Here is a 23,333-nt window from a genome sequence, read left to right as displayed (position 1 = left end):
CAGGGAGGCCTGGTGTGCTGTGATTCATGGGGTCACAAAGAGTCGGACACGACTGAGCGACTGATCTGATCTGATCTGATGCTTGGTTTGGGCTTCCCAGGTGGTACAAGTGGTAAAGAACTCTCCCGTCAGTGCAAGAGACATAAGAGGCATGGGTTTGACCCCTGCATTGGGAAGATCCCCTGGAGGAGGGCATGGCAACCCATTCTAGTCTTCTTGCCTGGAGAATCTCATGGATAGAGGAGCCTGGCATGCTACAGTCCAAAGGATCTCAAAGAGTCGAACATGACAGAAGCAACTTAGCATGCATGCTTAGTTTACAAAGTTGTCTTAGTTTCAGGTATACAGCAAAGTAATTCAGTAATTCAGATATTTATATATAAATATAAAGAAAATATCACTGACCTAGAGCCAGACATCCTGGAATGTGAAGTCAAGTGGGCCTTAGAAAGCATCACTATGAACAAAGCTAGTGGAGGTGATAGAATTCCAGGTGAGCTATTCCAAATCGTGAAAGATGATGCTGTGAAAGTGCTGCACTCAATATGCCAGCAAATTTGGAAAACTCAGCAATGGCCACAGGACTGGAAAAGGTCAGTTTCCATTCCAATCCCAAAGAAAGGCAATGCCAAAGAATGCTCAAACTACCGCACAATTGCACTCATCTCACACGCTAGTAAAGTCATGCTCAAAATTCTCCAAGCCAGGCTTCAGCAATACGTGAACCATGAACTTCCAGATGTTCAAGCTGGTTTTAGAAAAGGCAGAGGAACCAGAGACCAAATTGCCAACATCCACTGGATCATGGAAAAAGCAAGAGAGTTCCAGAAAAACATCTATTTCTGCTTTATTGACTATGCCAAAGCCTTTGACTGTGTGGATCACAATCAACTGTGGAAAATTCTGAAAGAGATGGGAATACCAGACCACCTGATCTTCCTCTTGAGAAATTTGTGTGCAGGTCAGGAAGCAACAGTTAGAACTGGATATGGAACAACAGACTGGTTGCAAATAGGAAAAGGAGTACGTCAAGGCTGTATATTGTCACCCTGTTTATTTAACTTATATGCAGAGTACATCATGAGAAACGCTGGACTGGAAGAAACACAAGCTGGAATCAAGATTGGTGGGAGAAATATCAATAACCTCAGATATGCAGATGACACCACCCTTATGGCAGAAAGTGAAGAGGAACTAAAAAGCCTCTTGATGAAAGTGAAAGTGGAGAGTGAAAAAGTTGGCTTAAAGCTCAACATTCAGAAAACAAAGATCATGGCATCCGGTCCCATCACTTCATGGGAAATAGATGGGGAAACAGTGGAAACAGTGTCAGACTTTATTTTTTGGGCTCCAAAATCACTGCAGATGGTGACTGCAGCCATGAAATTAAAAGACGCTTACTCCTTGGAAGGAAAGTTATGACCAACCTAGATAGCATGTTCAAAAGCAGAGACATTACTTTGCCAACAAAGGTTCGTCTAGTCAAGGCTATGGTTTTTCCTGTGGTCATGTATGGATGTGAGAGTTGGACTGTGAAGAAGGCTGAGCACCGAAGAATTGATGCTTTTGAACTGTGTTGTTGGAGAAGACTCTTGAGAGTCCCTTGGACTGCAAGGAGATCCAACCAGTCCATTCTGAAGGAGATCAGTCCTGGGATTTCTTTGGAAGGAATGATGCTAAAATTGAAACTCCAGTACCTGGCCACCTCATGCGAAGAGTTGACTCATTGGAAGAGACTCTGATGCTGGGAGGGATTGGGGGCAGGAGGAGAAGGGTACGACAGAGGATGAGATGGCTGGATGGCATCACTGACTCGATGGACATGAGTCTGAGTGAACTCTGGGAGTTGGTGATGGACAGAGAGGCCTGGCGTGCTGTGATTCATGGGGTCACAAAAAGCTGGACACGACTGAGCAACTGATCTGATCTGATATATATTCTTTTCCATTATATGCAATTGTAAGATATTGAATATAGTTCCCTGTGCTATACAGAAGGTCCTTGTTGTTCATCTGTTTGATATATAGCACTGTGTGTATGTTAATCCCAACTTCCTGGTTTATCCCCCCTTCTCCTTTGGTAGCCATAAGTGTGTATTCTATGTCTGTGAGTCTATTTCAGTTTTATAAATATGTTCATCTGGATCATTTCTTTTTAGAATCCACACATTAAGAGATATCATGATATTTGTCCTTTTCTGCCTGACTTATTTCACTTAATATGACGTCTAGGTCGATCCATGTTGTTGCAAGAGCATTATTTCATTCTTTTTTATGGCTGAGTAGTAGTCCATTTATTAATACAATACACACCACACTTCCTTTATCCATTCATCTCTTTATGGACATTTAGGTTGCTCCCATGTGTTGGCTATTGTGAATAGTGCTGCTATGAACATTGGGGTGCATGTATCTTTTCAAATTACAGTTTTGTCTGGATGGATGCCCAGGACTGCTGGATCATATGGTACATTTTTTACCAGCCACCTCCCATGAGTGCGATGCATGCTGTTATCCCCTACTCACAAAGGCCAGTGCCTGGCACATAGAGGGAAACTCAGTAAATGCTTCTTCAATGGACTACCTTTCTGGGGTACCTGCAAAATGAGTTACATCATGAGCATTTGTTCACGGAGAACAACCAGTTGTACAGTCTCTGGGGCTGTAATAACCACACGACTAAACAACAATAGCAGTAAGTCTCCCTATTTGTTTTGCATCATGTACCTTTAAAAGCACCGAGGTGCAGCTGCCACTGTCTCATTATAAATCACCTCTGGAGAGGACAGCTCATTAGTGAGCATCAAAGGTAGCACAGTGGGCTGAAAAGAAAAGGCAGTGGCTTTGTGCGTAATAAATAATTCATTTTTAGATGACTTTTCCTATTTCAGTTAAGACTTCTCAATTTCATATTTTTACAAGTGCACATTCTTGCATTTGCATTTTCCAAAGATCTTTCCACATATTGAGCTGATCAACAGCCTTAACTCTGTTTTCAGGGAGGTGCAGCACACAGGTTGCGAGCACAGACTCTGTAGCCCATCCATCTAGAATCTAATTCCAGCTCAGTGTCTCACCTGAATCGCTTGGCGCCATTCTTCAAACACTGCGTGCTCTCATCCATCTGTGAAATGGGCATAAGAGTAGTCCAGGGACATCCTTGGTGATCCAGTGGTTAAGAATCTGCCTGCCATTGCAGGCGTGGACATGTGTTCAATCCTTGGTCCGGGAAGATCCCAAACCTGTGGGTCTTAGACTAAGCCCATGCACCACAATTAATGAGCCCGTGTGCCTAGAGCCTATAATCTACAACAAGAGGAGCCAGTGCAATGAGAAGCCCACACACCACAACTATAGGGCAGCAATGAAGACCCAGCAGGGCCAAAAATAAACAATAAAATAAAAGTAAATAAAATGTGAAAAAGAGCAGTACCAACATCAGTGGGTCTCTTAGAACTGAATGAGTTAATCCCTGCAAGGAGGAACCTAGAGGCATACCTGGTACATAATAAACAGTAAGGACCTAGAATCATCATGACTGACGGTGTTTTGGGGAGTTAGTGACTCAACAGACACACAAAGGAAAGAGTACGTCTTGGAGCAGAGATTTTTCTCAAGGCCTGTTGCAGCATCTTAATTTGCACTTGGTTGAGAAAGTATAAAAATGAAAGCAGTGCTATGCCATCCAATGTGATTGAATTTTCAAAAAGTCTGAGGAAAACAACAGAGGGTATCTGGCATATTAATTAGCAGGCTGACACAGGAAAAGGATATCATGAAAAGTCAAATAAAAAAAGAGCCAAGGAATCTGCTTTGATGACAAAAATAAAAAGAAACTTCATTACTGGAGCCAGGAGAGAGAGTTTTTCTTCTATAATTTGGGAGCCTTATCTCAAGTTCAGATCTCAAAAGGTGACAGTCAGGGCACATGACCTGTGCTAAGTTCACAGTTGATGGGGGATAAAGCAGCTGGTGTGACCCTATAAGACCCGCACGGCTCTAGTGAGTGGTAAAACTGTTCTCCAGGCTTCTACTATGGGTGGTACCATGCCTTCAGCCAGGAATACAAATGTGAAGGGGACATGGATTAATAACAACCACAGTGTTCCCAGGAGATCATCCAGGCAAGGTGGTGTGCAAGATTAACTCCTGAAGATCCTAAAACCAGGGGAAGGTGTGGGAGATGAAAGGGCAGTTCATTTGCTTTAAGGAGACAAATGTATTCAATTAAGGAAAGCTTACTTAAAATGCATTAATTTCATCAGGAGCTTTACAATAGCAAATTATATGGTAATGAGCGTGGGGGTGAGTTTTGTCTCTAAGGTTTGCAGAAATGGAATTTCTGCTGAGTCCTGGATTTAGGAGGACATGCCTTGATTGGTAAGATTTAAGAAGATGCAGGTTGAGATCAGGAAGGAAGAGGTTATTTGATGATTACTTTCTTGAAATACCCAAAACTGTAGAATAAAGAACTCAGGCCTCAGTCAAATAAGAGAAGGATCTGGCTACGTCTAAACTTCATGGTTCCCTGGGACTTCCCTGGGTCCAGTGGCTCCCAATGCAGGGGGCAAAGATTTGATCCCTGGTTAAGGAACTAGATCCCACATGCTCCAAATAAGAGTGTGTGTGTCGCAACTAAAGATCCTGCATGCTGCAACTGAAACCCAGCACAACCAATATATAAATAACACAATTTTTTAAATGGCTGCTACCTGCTCTCGTCTGGCTTATGAGGCCCTTAACTAAGGCAAACTCAAGAGAAGAAGGCATTTGGTTTGGACATAAGTGATAAGTCAGGAGTGGCGCCCTGGAGTCTCGCTCCTTCTACTTTGCAAGAGGGACCTGGAGATCAGAAGGATTTAGGTGGAGTTCAAACAATAAGATGACATAAGGAAGGACTTTGAAGGTACATAAAAGGACATCCTGAGTTTCCATCTTTCCAGGATATCCTGAGTTTACGTCTTTCCAAGCATCTTGGGTACAGCTCTTGCTCCCAATGGTGTGATCTCAACCAGCAAAAAGAACTGTGTTTGAATTCCCCAACTTGATTGTTACCCTCACAAATTGTGCAGTAGTCATAGCAGAAGGTCCAATAAGAATCATGTCAGGCTGTGAAGATCCAGGAGGACTCCCTGGAGGAAGTGGCAGGGGAAATGGGCTTATACAGAGAATTCTGAGTGATATCTGTTCTCCCATGAGTGTCATGTTTGAAGAAAGGTTTGGAATATATCAAATTGCACTTCATAAAGAGCACATGGCACATCTGACTGTTTTTGCTTAAAAACTCTGTTGGCCTTCCCCAAGCATCTTCAGGGCTGGGTCTGGCAGACACATCTGTACTCTTATGTCATCTTATGTAAATGCCATGGAACGTCACCATCACCAAGGCACTTTTGATTATTTTCAAGGATAACTGCCTGTCCAGACTATATCTCGTGATTAATTTTTATGTAAAGTTCCAACTCAATTCTAATAACTAAAATTCAGGGACTTCCCTGGTGGTCCAGTGGCTAATACTCCATGCTCCCAATGCAAGGGGCATGGGTTCAATCCCTGGTCAGGAAACTAGATCCCACATGCGGCAACTAAGAGTTTGCAAGCCGCAACTAAAGATTTCACATGCCTCAGTGGAGATCGAAAATCTCGTGTGCCACAACTAAGACACGGTGTAGTCAAATAAATAAATAAATATTAAAAAATAAAATTCAGTGGTCAAGGCTCAGACACAGCAAAATCAGAAACATCAGAAGCTCAGCATTAAGAGGAGGGTGTGCCCTTACAATCCAGAGGAGAGCTGAGTCACCCACATCCATCCTACATTCAGAACAGCCATCACAGTTATGGTACCCAAATAGCTACCACCCAGCATGAATGAAAACACTGTTTGTTTTATATTAAAATAAAGAACACACGTTAATAGGTTTGAAAGGATATTCAACTAACTGATACGGCATTCAAATTGATGAATATCAGTCTCATCATCTTTGAATCCCCACAGAAGCTCAAAACACTTGTTTTAGCCAAAACACAGGAGGCAGATAGGACAGAATGATAAAGAACCTTGAGAAACTGGGTGCCAACTCCCCACCCCTGGAAGAATATTTTCTGATAAGAAATGCAAGAAATGGAAGAAATGCAAACATGCTCCCCAGAACTCGACAATGACATGCAGTTACAGACAAACACTAATTAGATTAATGGCAATGCTCATTTAATGACCTTTTCTTCAGAATTTTCTCCCAAAGGACCAAAAAAAAAAAAAAAAATAGATTTACTCACGAGATAGTAAGGGATCATTTACTGAACAGAAAAAATAAATACTGTAATAACAGAGAGAAACACGAATGGATTTAGGAAAAAGAAATATACAGGTTTTAAGGCCATAGACATCAGGAAAAAATATGCAAAATATTGAGAAAGAAATAAGCATCTTTTGAAAAATGAACTTTGAATAGAAGGGGTTAACTGCGTGTCATCTCAAAGCTTTCCTGGAGATGAAGTTACGCATCTCAGAAAGAACAGAGGGGCCGTGTGCTCACCCCATGTGTACAGGGAGTCACAACTGCATTTACTTTTAGCATTGTTTTCTGAAGATTATAGTACTACCTATTCAAATATGCTGTGGGGGAACATTTTAATATTTGGAGGTTTTATAAGAACACAAAAGACAGGCACGATTTTTCCTCTTGGTTACAATTAGGGAGAGAGGAAGAGATTTCCACTACGGAAAAGATCAGTAGATTTGACTACATAAAAATTAAACAAATACCCACAAACTTCTGCATGCTATAATATATACAGTAAGTGACACCAGAAGACAAATGGTAAACTGGGAGGAATATTTACAGCACTACGATCAAAAGGCATGAAAACAGAAAGTAGAAGGCGTTTCTAACGGCTGGGAGGAGGGCGGGGCGGGGCTAGTGTTCAGCGAGTTGCCAGATGAAAATATTCTGATGATCTGTGGCACAACAGTGAAAATATTAAACACTAATAAACTGAACAGTTAAAAGGCACTGGGGTTTCCAGGTGGCGCTAGTGGTACAGAACCTGTCTGCTAATGCTAGGGACATAAGAGATGCTGTCTGTGGGTCTCCTAGAGGAGCGCAGTTTGGTGGCTCTTATAAAAAAATATTATATAGTACTGCAAAGTTTTTGATTCCCATCCTTTGATTCAAATGTATTTCTAAAAGTTTATCAGAAATGTGGGCAAAGAATTGAGGGTAAAAATATAGACCACAGGAAATTTTATAATAGAAGATCTTTTTAAAAAAACATTTTAATGGCTGAGTAATACTCCATTGTGTATATGTACCACAGCTTTCTTATCCATTCATCTGCTGATGGACATCTAGGTTGCTTCCATGTCCTGGCTATTATAAACAGTGCTGCGATGAACATTGGGGTACACGTGTCTCTTTCCCTTCTGGTTTCCTCAGTGTGTATGCCCAGCAGTGGGATTGCTGGATCATAAGGCAGTTCTATTTCCAGTTTTTTAAGGAATCTCCACACTGTTCTCCATAGTGGCTGTACTAATTTGCATTCCCACCAACAGTGTAAAAGAATACATTTGAATCAGTTCTAATGAGGTGGATGAAACTGGAGACTATTATACAGAGTGAAGTAAGCCAGAAGGAAAAACATAAATACAGTATACTAACGCATGTATACGGAATTTAGAAAGATGGTAACGATAACCCTGTGTACGAGACAGCAAAAGAGACACTGATGTATAGAACAGTCTTATGGACTCTGTGGGAGAGGGTGGGAAGATTTGGGAGAATGTCATTGAAACATGTGAAATGTCATGTATGAAACGAGATGCCAGTCCAGGTTCAGTGCACGATGCTGGATGCTTGGGGCTGGTGCGCTGGGAAGGCCCAGGGGGATGGTATGGGGAGGTTGGGAGGGAGGAGGGTTCAGGATGGGGAGCATGTGATTTTTTTTAAAAAAATAAAATTTAAAAAAAATAAATAAATAAAATTACCATATTCTCCTAGTAATTTGGGATGCCACCTTATCATATACTAAATTTCCATATGCACTTGGGTTTATTTCTTGGCTTTCTGATCTACTCTCTTTGCTTGTCTATTCATGTGTCAGTGTCACACTGTTTTAATTAGATGACTTTATAGATTGTTTTATAACTGAGCTAGACCTTCCTCCTTGCCTTTCCTTTTTAATATCTTTTTGACTATTCTTACATGGGTGGGTTTTTCCACATGATTTTTTAAATATTAATTTGTCTGCAATAGTGGTAAAGAACTTGCCTGCCAATGCAGGAGATGTAATAGGCACGAGTTTGATCTCTGGGTGGGGAAGATACCCTGGAGGAGGAAATGGCAACCTACTCCAGTATTCTTGCATGGAGAATCCCATGGACAGAGGAGCCTTGCAGGCTACGGTCTGTAGAGCTACAAAGAGTCAGACGTGACTGAAGTGACTTACCACACATGCACCTCCCTAAAAACGTTTATTCATGTTTTTGTTGGGTTTGTGTTAAATTTTTCATTAACTTAGGTAATTGACAGTTTATGATGTTGAATCCTAAAAAACTGGGAGTGTCTTTCATTTGTTCAAGTCTCTTTTCATAGCTTTCAGGAAGTCTATGTCTTTCCTTATAGAGTTTGTATACCTTTCATTTAAAGTTTATTGCAAAGTGTTTAATCTTTTTCTTATTGTAAATTGTAATTTTTATATGTCTTCTAACTAGTTATAAATAATATATCTGTAAAATAATTTTGGTATATAATGCTTTTGTTCTGCTACCTTTAAGTTATTTTATCATTTTAGTTAGTACCTTTTCTTGATTTGAACCAGAAATAAATTTTTATCATGTTAAAAAAAAAAAAAAAAACATTTTAAGTTTTTGTGGTGCTATCATATAATTACTGCAGATGGTGATTGCAGCCATGAAATTAAAAGACACTTGTTCCTTGGAAGTAAAGTGATGACAAACCTAGATAGTGTACTAAAAAAGCAGAGATTTCATATAGTCCATATAGTCAAAGGTCCATATAGTCAAGGGTCCATATAGTCAAAGCTATGGTTTTTCTAGTAGTCATGTGCGGATGTGAGAGCTGGACATGAAGGCTGAGTGCCGAAGAACTGATGCTTTCATACTGTGGTGCTGGAGAAGACTCTTGAGAGTCCCTTGGACAGCAGGGAGATCAAACCAGTCAATCATAAAGGAAATCAAACCCTGAATATTCATTGGGAGGACTGATGCTGAAGCTCCAATACTTTGGCCACCAGATGCAAAGACCTGACTCACTGGAAAAGAGCCTGATGCTGGGAAAGATTGAAGGCAGAAGCAGAAGGGGACAGCAGGGGATGAGATGGTTAGACGGCATCACTGACTCAATGGACATGAACTGGAGCAAATTCCTGGAGATAGTGGAGGACAGAGGAGCCTGGCATGCCACAGGATTGCATGCCAGGGGATTGCAAAGAGTCTGACATGACTTAGTGACTGAACAACAACAATCATATATAGGGAGCTTTGGGGCTGGGTCTAAAATCAGACTCATCTTTCCCCCAACTTCTTCCTTCACACCTATAACCGATGTATTGAAAAGTCCTATCATTTGCCTGCTAAGATGTATCCTAAAATGGTCTACCTCTGCATCTCTCCACGGAGATCACTGCAGTCCACTGCAGTCCAGAATAACCTCAGTGTCTCCCCATCATACATCTATATATATACATTCCCCATATACATTTTCACCAAATATATCTATAGCTGGACACAGGGGCTCCTGTGATAAAACTCACTCTCCCAGCCTCCCTTGCTCTGAACGTGATCGTTCAGCTGAGTTCATGGGCTGATGGGATGGGAGCGGAGGTGGTGGATTCAGAGAAGGGTCATGTCCTTCGTGGAGAGGGGCACACCCTCCCCTTGCACGCTTGTCCTAGTCCTATTGGCTGCCACATGGACATGTCTGTTATTAATCTGGGGCTGTGTGGATAAGGTCAGTGTTTTTAGAGTCACTTGGCAAGAGGATAGAAGGATGCTATGTTCTACCCCTTGGGGCCACCTGGTAACGCTGCTCACATTCAGATGGGAGAGGTGGGGACAAGTAAACGCCACGGTTCTTAAGTCACGGTTATTTTACAGCAGCCAAAGTAGTCCTTTCTGATGTTCCCTTGCTCTCCCAAATCCATTCTCTACATACAGCCAGAGTGCTTTCTAAAAACATTCATCAGCACAGCGGCTGCTGTGCTGAAAGCCTTTCAGTGACTCCCTATCACACTGAAATATCCGCCTCTGTTCTCTAGCTTACAAGCCTCCATGTGACCTTGAGCTCAACTCAAAGTATTCTCTCCTCATGGACTCATTATAGTCCAGGTGAGCTGGCCTTCCTTCTGTCTCTAACATTTCAAAAAAAGGTAACACATGTGAGTGATATTATATGGTCTTTGTCTTTCCTTTTCTGGCTTACTTGACTTAGTATGATAATCACTGTGTGCATCCATGTTGCTGCAAATGGCATCATTTCACTCTTTTTTATGGCCGGGTAGCACTCCATTGTATGTATGTATCACTTCTTCTTTATGTGCTAATCTGTGGATGGACATTTAGGCTGTTTCCATGCCTTGGCTGTCGTGAATACTGTTGCTGTGAACATAGTGGGGCGTGTATTTTTTTGAATTATAGGTTTTTCTGGTTATATTTCCAGGAGTGAGACTGTTGGATCTGGCACAAATGAATCTATCCACAAAACAGAAACAGACTCACAGACATACAGAAGAGACCTGTGGTTGCTAAGGGGGATGTGGGGAGGGAGAGGGGTGGACTGGGACTTTGGGATTGGAAGAGGCAAAGTACTGCCTTTGGAATGGATAAACAATAAGGTTCTCATGTACAGCACAGGGAACTATATTCAATATCCTGCCACAAACTATAATGGAAAAGAATACAAAAAGAATGTCTGTATGTACATAACTGAGTCACTTTGCTGTGCAGCAGAGATTGGCACAACATTATCAATCAAACAAACTTCAATAAAAAAGAATATGCAGCACAAATGAGTAGATGACAGAATGATATCCGATTTCAAATACCTCTCAACAAACATATAGGAACAAAAATAAAGTAAAAATGAAAATATACAGCAAAAGGTCTATTTAATGACCACTCCTCTAAAAACAAGTAAAATTTTTTCCCATCAAGTCAAAGGTGAAATGATGCAACTTTCTCTGGAAAAGGGACTCAAAACGTTCCAAATACAAAAAGACTGGGGAGTCAGGACCATGAAGACTTTAAGTTCCAGAGGAAGATGCTCAGAAGGTACTAGCAAAAAACTCCTCAGACCACATATGTTTTAATGCAGTTTTAATGCAATTCATTCACTTCCATTCAAGAATTAGAGAGCATCCCCCAATATTCAGAGCAGCATTATTCACAATAGCCAAGGCATGGAAACAACCTAAGTGTCCAACCACAGATGAGTAGATAAAGAAGATGTGGTGTATATAAACAAAAGAATATGCCTCAGCCACAAAAAGGAACACAATTTTGCCATTTGCAGCAACACGGAAGAACTTGGAAGGCATTATGCTATAAGTGAAATAAGTCAAACAGAGAAAGACGTATATTGTATGATATCACTTATATGTGGAATCTAAAACAATACAACAGACTAGTGAATATAACAAAAAAGAAGCAGACTCACAGATCTAGAGAACAAACTAGGGTACCAGTTGGGAGAGGTGGTGAACAGGCAATATAGGGGTAAGAGAGAGGGAGATATGAAGTATTGGCTGTAAGGTAGGCTCAAAGACTTACTGTTACAACATGGGGAATATAGCTGATACTTTGTAATAACTGTAAATGGAGTGTAACTGTTTAAAATTGTTAAAAAAAAAAAAAGAATCAGTGAGCATATACACACCGCCTGCTGCTGCTGCTGCTGTCGCTTCAGTCATGTCCGACTCTGTGTGACCCCATAGATGGCAGCCCACCAGGCTCCTCTGTCCCTGGGATTCTCCAGGCAAGAACACTAGAGTGGGTTGCCATTTCCTTCTCCAAAGCATCAAAGTGAAAAGTGAAAGTGAAGTCGTTCAGTGGTGTTCGACTCTAGCGACCCCATGGACTGCAGCCCACCAGGCTCCTCCATCCGTGGGATTTTCCAGGCAAGATTACTGGACTAACACTCTTCTTATCTTGGGAAACATGGGGACTAGGAACATTCCCTTTCCTGAAGACTTTACAACATAATTGCTAGAGAATTATTTATCTTTTGCATTTAGTAACTAAATGATTGTAATAAGAGCAAACATTTATTGTATGCTTGACTTCACTGGGCACTCTTCCAGGCCCTCTTGAATTATCACCGTCTCTTACATCAACCTTACGAGTATTATCTCTTTCACCCTTTGTAGATGAGGAAACTGAGCCAGAGTGAAATGAAGCATGGTTGCATAGCTAATAATGGCAACTCACTCCAGTATTCTTGCCTGGAGAATCCCAGGGACAGAGGAGCCTGGCGGGCTACAGTCCATGGGGTTGCAAAGAGTTGGACATGACTGAGCAACCAAACAACAACAATAGCTGCTAAGGGAGACTAAGATATACGTATATTTTATTTTGCTTCCCAGGAGGCTCATAAAGATGAACACAGAATGGAAAACAGGTGCCAGGATGAGGAACCTCTCTGAGCCTCAGTTTCCTCATCTGGAAATGGAGAAGGATTGTTTCAAATACTGCTCATTGCTTTGCAATATTTAATCTCTTGTTGTTTCCTTGTAACAGAACCTGAGCAAATGTGCCATACTAAAAAGTAGACTTCCAACTAAGTATCCATATAACCAAGTTCTTGTTCATTGGATACACACAGAAATATTACATTGGCTTCTTATGAGGACTTCTTGAAAGGGAAAAGGAATGGATCCAATTCTATATCTCTTCCTTTTTCTGGCTGGCAGAATATGGATATGCTGGCTGGATCCCAGGAGCCATTTTGGACCACAGGGTAACCATAAGGATAGAATGTATGCCTTCGAGTGCTGAAGCAGAAATAAAGATGAAGACTGAGTCTCAGATAGCATGGGGCAATGTACCAGCCCTGCACTACAAACCTTAAGAGTTCTTTTACATGAAGGAAAAACACACTTGTATTAAAGTGACTACTGGCCAGGGCAAAGTGGAGTGAGTGGGTAGGGCTAGGCTTGGGGTTAAGGTTAGGGCGTGTTTTCAGCCAAACGCAATTCCTAACTGATAAAAACTGAGATTCTTCTAGCTCTGCCATTACACACACTTCTACAATTATATGTATCATAGCCAGAAAGGGTGATGCAAGGTGAGAACTGTTTCAGAGACCAGGAGAGGACAGAAAGTGGATTCATGTGAGCAGGGATTCATGTAGGTTATGAAGAAGAGTGGGGTCTGAAACAGGCTGACAGTCTAGGCAGAAGAAATGCTGAACTCGGGAAACCAAGCAGACTGTCTGATGCTGAGCCAAGCAACAGAAGCCGTGTAGTGTATGGCTAACAGCTCATCAGACTAAAGGTGCTGAAAAGGGGAACAAATTCAAATAATTACTTATTCAAGACAAACGGTCTTGCCATTGCCAGTAACAGAACCACTAACAGCCTAAACGAAGGAGCGCTGCTGTCACATATGAAATAATGTACCAGGGGAGATCTGGTGCCTTTAAAATATAATAAAAGAAATAGTTAATAAGAGCCCTTATCAACTGAAGGATCCCAACACCTTTACATCGCCTAATGAACAGTATAATAACCAACTTAGTGTCACTAGGCAACTGTCCATGTTACCTTGTATTGAAAGATTGATTCCTGACATCCTTTCATGGCCCCATAATAACTCTTGTCAATAATTCCTAATAGATGGTGAGGGGGAGACATGAGGCTGTCAATCCTTCACTTTCAACAGTAAAAGTACTTTTGTAACATGAGGAAGCTCAAAGTACTCTCAGCAGACTCTCAATCCCAAGCATTTGCACTGTGAAAACTCACATCAGGAAAACGTATGATTCCTTTGTAGAGAGACCCTGGGAAAAGGTTAGGCTAGATAAGGCATTGGTGTGTTTGTTGAGGTCAACCTGGGTGGTTAGTCGTCCCACAGGCAGTGTGGTCCATTGCATAGCAACCAGGGGGTGGATCCTTCTAAGGATGAAAACCCATCTCTATTCCACAAATCCTAGGAAACACATGGAGTGACTTAGAGACCTAAATCTTTTACAAGTTACTAATAGATGGCCTGTGAATGGATTATAGCTAACCCTTTCCTAGACAAGCTTGATTTAAAATAAAATTAGTTCTAACAAGGAGTTGATGGTTCACACTAAAACTACATGGATGTTTTCTGTTGAAAAGTTAGTAGGTCTTAAGAATTCAGACTTTTCCTTGGCTTTCCTGCATGGCTTTCCTTGAATTTCCTGCATGGCTTTCCTGTTGCTTAGGCCTTTTCATTGGGTAGGTATTTGTCAAATCACTTGTCACCTTTCACTCAGATGCTAGATCTGTTTGGTCTCTGCAGGTATACATGTTTAAGATCCTTGACTAGTCTCCAGTGTATCACACAAACACCTTGATAAAATCATCAATACTTTTCTCATAGTGGAAGACCCAAATCTAATGTGTGGACTTTGATTATTTTCTAAATAATATTTTAAAGATACATATAAGTATGTATTTAGAATCAGCATCAGTTCTCCCTGACCCTGGTTTTGGGCTCACTGACATTTTCCCAGTGTGTTTAGGTCATGTGTGTGATGCTGTGCCTTTCCCTGAGGTCTGTATTAACAGCCCAGGGCAGGGACTGTCTTACCATGGCCAGTGGGATGACTCCGATCAAGTCTTTCTGACTCACGTAGATCTTGGAGACACCCAAGTCAGACGTGATGTCTCCTGGATATTCAACCTGCCATGTGACAAGCTGTGTGGCCGGCAGGTCACCGGGTTCTTCGATTTCTACGTCGATCTGCATGACTTCATAGGAGGCACTGTTAGCACTGGACAGAAGGAGAGAGAAGGAGAGAAGAACACTGAGGCCTGGGTGGGCGTGCCTGGCAGGCAACAGACAATTTCCACGCGCACTTATACTATTGTTCAAAGAGTCTGTTGGAAAAGCAATCTTCGATGACCATGGACAGATGAATGGACAAAGAAGATGTGATATATGCACATATATAATCTATATGATATATACATACATATTATACATATATTTATATATAATAGAAAATTACTCAGTCATAAAAAATGAAATAAATGCTATTTGCAGCAATGTGGATGGACCTAGAGATTATTATACTAAGTGAAATATGTCAAAGACAAATATCATATGACATCATTTATATGTGAAATCTAAAAACGAGGGTTCAGGATGGGGAACACATGTATACCTGTGGCGGATTCATTTTGATATTTGGCAAAACTAATACAATTATGTAAAGTTTAAAAATAAAATTAAATTAAAAAAATAAATAAATGAACTTGTTTACAAAACAGAAATAGACTCACAGACATAAAAAACAAACTTACAGTTACCAAAGGGGAAGGGGTAGGGGAGGGAGGAGAGATAAATTAGGAGTTTGAGATTAACAGGTACATACTACTATATATATGATAGATAAGCAATGTGGATTTACTGTATAGCACAGGGAACTATATTCAATATCATGTAATAATCTATAATGGAAAATAATCTGAAAAGAATAGACACACATATATATATGTATAACTTAATCACTTTGTTGTACACCTGAAACTAATACAACATTGTAAATCAACTATATACCAATGAAAAAAGAAAGGAAAAAAAAAGATATTCAATATCCAAAAGATTTGGATATCCAATATCCAATATCCAATATCTTCAAGAAGATTCACAGCCTTGGCCTGGCCTTAGACACCATTGCTCAAGCTTCCCAACCCTTGTTTCTTGTGAGCTGCTCAGAGTCCCCAGAACAGGTGTTTGTGGATGACTACGTGAAGTACTGATTGAATTTCCTAAATATTTCTTCCCTGAGCTCCATCTAGGAGGACAGGATTCTTTCTCCCACTCCCAGAAATCTTTTTGCTGCCTATATTAGATTTTCCAAAGCCACAGTCCCTTCAAGTTGGATGCACAGAATTTTAAAGGTGTTTGAGGGTGATATGGCTTTTTATTTCTGGTGGGGATGAGAAAGAAGTGGAGAGAATCAGAGATGAGCCATGAACAGAAGACTGGGGCTATGAGACCCACACGGATGAGCAAGGAGAAACAGCCAGATGTTACCTGAAAACAGGAGTGATTATGACAATGATTAGTTTTCAGACGTCTTGGGTTTTCTGTAAACACATATCTGAAAATGAATCCAAGTCAGAATATCAGATGATTTTTTTCAGCTATTTTGGTTAGTTTAATTCACTGGCTACCTCTTCTTCTTTTTTATAGTCAGCTTTTATAAAATGTCTGCTTTTCTAAATGACAGGCGAAAAAGATGCAGATGTGGTGCCATCCACACCCCGAGGGAAGATGTGAAGAAGTACAGGTGAGGGTTCACCAAGGAGGCAGCAAGGAGAGATGCTTTTTAACCCTACGTGACCAAAGCCACTTCCACCTATCAGATCTGTCTCTAGAGATCGGAATTTCATGTAACTGCAAAAATGATCACTGACCTTGACATTTAAGAGGATAAGAATTGGCCTTTAAGATAAGAAAAATCTATTGAAACATTTATCATACCATCAGATCCATGCAAATGTATCAATAAGAAGCTCGGAGATAAATGCTGGGGAATTTGGAACATGAGGAGGAGGAGGGCAAGAAAGAGAAGGAAGATCAGAAGATATTCCCAAAGAGAGAGCACCAGTCACAGAGGTAAACTCCCTGCATGAGCATCGGCCTCTCACGTGGAACAGGAGTAGCTACAGTGAACCATGGGCAATGGTGAAAGCAAAATGGCACTGGCTTTGATTTTATGTAATTAGTTAATTTATTCTTTGTTTAAATTTTCTAGTTTTTATTGGAGTATCGTTGATGGACAATGTTGTGTTAGTTTCAGGTGTACAGCAAAGTGAGTCACTTATAAATCCATAATTCAAATAGATACAAGCACTCCAGTGTTCATAGCAGCACTTTGCACTAGAGACAAGACACAGAAACAACACAAATGCCCGTTCATCACTGGCAGATGAATGGATATGTGGTGCATATATACAGTGGACTATTACTCAGCCATAAGAAAGAACAAAACAATGCCATGGCAGCAATATGGATAGACCTAGAGAAGGCAATGGCACCCCACTCCAGTACTCTTGCCTGGGAAATCCCATGGACAGAGGAGCCTGGTAGCTGCAGTCCATGAGGTCGCTCAGAGTCGGACACGACTGAGCGACTTCACTTTCACTTTTCACTTTCATGCATTGGAGAAGGAAATGGCAACCCACTCCAGTGTTCTTGCCTGGAGAATCCCAGGGACGGGGGAGCCTGGTGGGCTGCTGTCTGTGGGGTTGCACAGAGTCGGACACGACTGAAGCGACTTAGCAGCATCAGTAGCAGAGATGATCACACTAAGTGAAGTAAGTCAGAGAAAGACAAATATGTATCACTTATATGTGGAATCTAAAAAAAATGTTACCAATGAACTTATTTAAAAAAGAGAATAGAACCTGATTTTTAAATCCTACAAGAATCACTCTCTCTCGGAAAGACGATGAACTCTTTAAGAAACAGTGGCTGTGATAAGAATTAGAAACAAATTGTGTCAGCCACTGTGGATTGATACCCTGTGCAGATTTCTTTTCCTAAGATGCATGCCGTTGCCTTTTTGGAACTCTGAACGACAGTTTCCACAAGCACAGGAAACTTGGGAAAGTGATACTAGAATGCATCTTGGTTTTTATATTTGGAATTCGCAAGCATTCCAGTATTCCTCTCCCATTCATGAAATGGGATAATCCTTCTTTTGGCTGTTATGAGCCTTGTCTTCTATGTTTAGTCACAAGGAAAGGGAAATTCACAGAGCAGAATTGGTAAAAGTTGAATTCAGAAACTCAACTCCACAATGAAGGCACGTGGGAATTCCTTCAGAGTAGTAATTCCTTGTATGCAATATCATGACCCTGCTCCATACTTTACACTGTTCTCTTTTTTGCCCCCCCTTCCAGGTGCCCTAACCTCAACAAAACTGCACAATTCCAGATTCCACTGGAATATGGGACTTTTCTTACTGCCACATCCCCACCTTTTACTCACAGAGTTCACTTTATCAGAAATACCTTTATAAATCTCTCCATTTGGTCAAATTCTTCCCATTCTGCAAGACCCATCTAAAATAACATCAGCTATATATATATATATATATATATATATATATATATATATATATTACTTATTGGGATATAGTTGTTTTACAATGCTGTGTTAGTTTCTGCTGTACAAAGAACTGAATCAGCTATAAGTGTACATACATTCCCTCCTTCTTGTATTTCCCTCCCACCAAACCCCCTCATCTTACCCATCTAAGTCACCACAGAGCACCAAGCTGAGTTCCCTGTACTATATGGTGGCATATAATTAGTCATCTATTTTATACATGGTAGTGTATATGTGTCAATCTCAATCTCCCAATTCATCCCACCCCCTTCCCCCCAACCCCATGTTCATCCATCCATTCTCTAGGTCTGCATCTCTATTCCTGCTCTGCAAATAGGTTCATCCATGCCATTTTTCTAGATTCCACATATATGCACTAAATATTTTTCTCTTTTGGACTTACTTCATTCTGTATGACAGATTCTAGGTCTATCTAGAATGAAATGACCCAATTTCATTCTTTTTCATGACTGAGTAATATTCCATTGTATATATGTACCACATCTTATCCATTCTCCAAAGAAGACATATGGATGGCCAAGCAGCACATGCAAAGATGTTCAATATCACTAATTATTGGAGAAATGCAGATCAAAACTACAATGAGGTACCATTCCACACTGGTCAGAATAACAGTAATGTTTAAAGTGCTCTATTTACTTCTTCTAATTTTACTCCTTCAGTAATCTTGCACCATTCTCCTATCAGGTCTGATTTTCTTTTTGCCCTTAGATCCATTGCCTGGCCAAAGGGTAAAGCAAACAGTTTCTTTTGAGCTAACTTTCCTCTATTTGATTTGCTGATGCAAACAACGTAGGTTGGAAACGCTTAACCTGGCAGCCAGAGCAAACTCTAGGAAGGTCACGTATTCTGAGATTGTGTGTTTTTCTTGAATGGTTCCTTAGCGTGCAGGAGCTTCTCGGTATTTCTGATGCACTAGGGTGTGCACCAGGTCCCTGACAGTTTCCTCTGCAAATTCTGCATATGGTGATCTAGCTTTGGAAGAACTCACCTTGTGTGTCTTAGCAAATCACTGGAAATTTGAATTTTAATAACTTTTTGTAAATATTTAGCACTTGAGAGTTTCCAGAACTCTTCCATATTTGGCACTATTTATCACTTCTTCATGTTTAACTGGAAAGCTAAGGACTGTATCTTTGCAGTTGGAGTGTTTGGGTGTTAGCCTGAAATATTCTGAAAAGAGTAGTCATCCTTAGGCTGTTCCCAGAGTGCCTTGTGCAGAGGACAATACGTGGTATCTACTGTGTTACAGGAGACAAAGTACTGTGAAGTGGAAGCTTATGAAATATGTCTGCATATATCATATGCAGTGTTTCTCCACTTTACCCAGGGATTAGAAATACCTGGGGAGAACTTCACAAATAAACTAATGACCAGGCAACACTCTCAGTTCTGATTGTTTCTGAGTGGGGTGAGGCACAGATTTTGTTTTTTCTTTTCTCTTATCCCTTTTTTTCTTTGTCATTTCCCTTTCTTTCTCTTTCTTTCTTCTCCTTTTCCACCCCTTTCCCTCCGCTTCCTCCTTCTTCTCTCTCTCCCCTCCCTTCCTTGCTTCCATCTTTCTCTCTTTCCTTTGATCCAGGTCATGCTATTATACCACCAGATCATGAGCAACTATGTTAGAAGTTTTAAAATTTAATTATATGGATACCCACACTCTTGGAAATATTTTGTATATAATGGTATTTGAAATGGAATGTCCTAACTGAGCAGATTTGGGAAATATGGTCAGTAAAATCTGTGAAGACACAGATGAACCAAGAAGAAGAAACATTCAGGGTTTCCAATGTCCATCAGTGAGAGAATGAGGAAGGAAAAGAACAGAGCTCCAGCCAAGGGCGCCTGGGGGTCTGGAGCAGCGTAAAGCGTTCAGATGCCACTTTCAGTGGCCCTAGACCCAGCCCCAACCATTCTGCCTCCTTCTTCTCCTTCCCTCAGTGTTAGCCGCTCAGTTGCATCTGACATTCTGCGAAAGCATGAACTGTAACTTGCCAGTTTCCTCTGTCCATGCAATTCTCCAGGCAAGAAAACTGGAATGGATGGCCACTCCCTCCTCCAGGGGATCTTCCTGATTCAGGGATCAAACCAGGGCTCCTGCATTGTAGACAGATTCTTTATTACCACCAGGGAAGCTCCCTCCCTGCAGAGACCGAGTTAAATAATTAGCAACAGGGATGGGCAACGCTTTATGCGTGAACTCCATCTGGAAGGCAGTATCGCAGTCGAGTTTGAGCAGAGTTTGCATGGAAGACAGTGCAGTCACCCATGGAGAGGCTCAGTTCTGGATTGCGGACCTCAGAGCACTGTGGGCATGGAGCTGCCTGCAGGTTTAGGTTCTTCCACTGGCGTGGCTCCTACCAGCAGAGGAAGCCAAGAGCAACCTTCCTGCCCTGTCTTGCTTGTAGCTGTCCTTTGCACACAAGACAGAAATGGAAGCAGCGGTATGGTAATGCACCCTCTTAGGGACTCCTCAGATCCCTACTGACTGGTTCCACCTCGGTTGGCTTGGAGGCATCTCTTAATAGTTCTCTTTCACAGAGAAGTTGAATAATATATCCTTGATTTGAGGAACTCTTCTTATTTGCCTATAGCTTCCCCCTACATCAGAGAAGGCAATGGCACCCCACTCCAGTACTCTTGCCTGGAGAGTCCCATGGACGGAGGAGCCTGGTGGGCTGCAGTCCATGGGGTCGCTAGGAGTCGGACACGACTGAGCAACTTCACTTTCACTTTCCCCCTACATGGGCCACTTGGTGCATTGGGTTCAAAATCTCAGCCTTTAATTTCTTAATTTTAAAAAGTTGTATTTATTTATTTATTTTTGGCTGTGTTTGGTCTTCACTGTCACACTCGGGTTTTCTCTAGTTGCGGCGAGTGGGGGCTACTCTTTGTTGCAATGCACAGACTTCTCATTGCAGAGCCTTCTCTGGTTGCAGAGCTTGGGTTCTAGTGCATGGGCCCAGTGGTTCCGGTGCATGGGTTTAGTTGCCCCTCGGCATGTGGGATCTTCATAGACCAGGGATCGAATCCATGTCCCCTGCACTGGCAGATGGATTCTTCACCATTGGATCACCAGGCAAGTCCCCAAATCTAAGCCTTTTAGATAAGCAATAAGGACCCACTGTGTGGCACAGGGACTGATATCCACTATCTTGTAATAACCTCTAATGGAATCTAATTTGAAAAACATTGAATCGCTATGCCATACACCTGATACCAACATATTGTAAATCAACCAAACTTTAATAAAAATCTAAGTGTTTTTCACCTTTAAAGACACATGGTTTTTGACATAGCCTGCTGTTGTTCAGTTGCTAAGTTGTGTCTGACTCTTTGCAACCCCATGGACTGTAGTCCGCCAGACACCTTTGTCCCTGGGATTTCCCAGGCAAGAATACTAGAGTAGGTTGCCATTTCCTTCTCCAGGGTATCTTCCTTACCCTGGGATCGAACCCACATCTCCTGCATGGGAAGGTGATTTCTTTACCTCTGAGCCACCAGAGAAGCTCTGCCATAGCCTGAGGCTTCCCCAGATTTAAGGAAAAGAAAACACCCTTTCAGAAAACAAGGCTCTGGGCCAGCTCAGACAGTCAATGACCACATCCTCCAGGATCAAATGGAACCACCCCAGCGCATCCCAAGGTCAAGGAAAGGCATCACTTTCAAGCAAAAAGAAAATCTTCTTTTGGATGGACATGCTTCTTTTCTCAAAGTGATGGAATAATTACCACTGAGTATTTTGAATGTGAGCTGTTTCAAGGGCATTTTATGTCTTACCTCTTGCTATCCTCACAGTATTATAATAAATAACTGTTATTTACTCCCAGTTGGTGGATGAGGAGTTTGGGGTCAAGGAGGGTAAACCATCTTTCCAAGGTCACCCAGCTACTGAGAAAAGGATCCAAGAGATCTGGGTACAGGATGCCCAGTTTGCATCCGTGGGTTATAAACCCCTATCTCTTTTTCCACTGCCAGGACAGGTATGCTTATTAGCAATAAAGATCAGTAAAACAACTTTTCAAACCCCGAGAGAAACACAAGTCAAGGCATTACACAGGGCTTCCTCACGACCCCAGATTGGATGCTTCAAGTGAATTCTGTATAACCAAAGCTGGAACATTTTTTGTAACAAGATGCTTTGAGATGAGCTTGCCTTTAGGGTCTTCAGCCAACTATTTTAAGTTCCACAATGTGTCCATAAATCAGAACAGAGATGTGGAAACAAGAGTATTAGATACGGAGGCCTACCATCATCATTTGGAGAGATGAGAAACCATGCAGACACGGACCTCCCAGCATTAGAACAGTTAGGAGCTACGTATTTGAGATGCAAGTCAATGCATGTTTAAGTTACTGTATTTTTTTTTCCCAGCTTAGAAAATCAACATATTATGGCTAAAAAAAAAAAAAGTGTGCCAACGATCAGAGTGCATTCTGTAACCAACCACGTGGACAACTGGTTTCCACCACAAGTGTGAGTGTCCTGGGTGATATGGTGGGGTGGATGGGGGGAAGCAGAGAGTGGCATTTCATTTGCAACTTAGGTTTCTTTTTCCCAGATGGCACTTTATAAGATAAATAGGTAAAATTGCCAGAAACAAAGGAAAGCTGGAGAGAGAGCACATCTAGTATCTGAATGACTGCCCTTAGGAAAATTGTTCCAGATGAGTTCTAAAAACTTCAGGACACTTTCTAGAGGTCGTGTGAATGAGAGCCACTTATGACCGGGGAGCAAATGGTGATGGACAGTGTCAGGGTTCCAACCAAGTCTCCTCATATCTCTTCATCATTTCCACATGCCTTACTCCTGGCTTCTAAGTGCTTTTTCTTTTTTAAATTTTACTTTTTTTAAAATTATTTACACAATTTTTAAAGGTTACTGTCTATTTATAGTTATTACAAAATTATCAACCATATTCCTTGTGTTATACAGTGAATCCCCGAGCCCATCTTACACCCGATAGTTATACTACCCACCCCCTTCC

The 23,333-nt window shown here is 41.3% G+C and overlaps 1 protein-coding gene across 1 annotated transcript in view; it reads right to left on the bottom strand.

The window, feature by feature from the left end:
* Positions 1–23,333, bottom strand: part of TMEM132D (transmembrane protein 132D) — an 896,163-nt gene that overhangs the window by 270,432 nt on the left and 602,398 nt on the right. The window contains exon 4 of the mRNA XM_086345974.1: positions 14,794–14,977. Within this exon, the coding sequence (XP_086202100.1) occupies positions 14,794–14,977 (184 nt within the window). The remainder of the gene's footprint in view (positions 1–14,793; positions 14,978–23,333) is intronic.

The sequence above is a fragment of the Bos grunniens genome, chromosome 17, assembly GCF_055505025.1.
Source record: "Bos grunniens cultivar Pamir isolate PY7600 chromosome 17, Bosgru_T2T1.0, whole genome shotgun sequence".
In the NCBI taxonomy this organism is placed as follows: Eukaryota; Metazoa; Chordata; class Mammalia; order Artiodactyla; family Bovidae; genus Bos; species Bos grunniens.
This window is presented reverse-complemented; position numbering and strand designations above follow the sequence as displayed.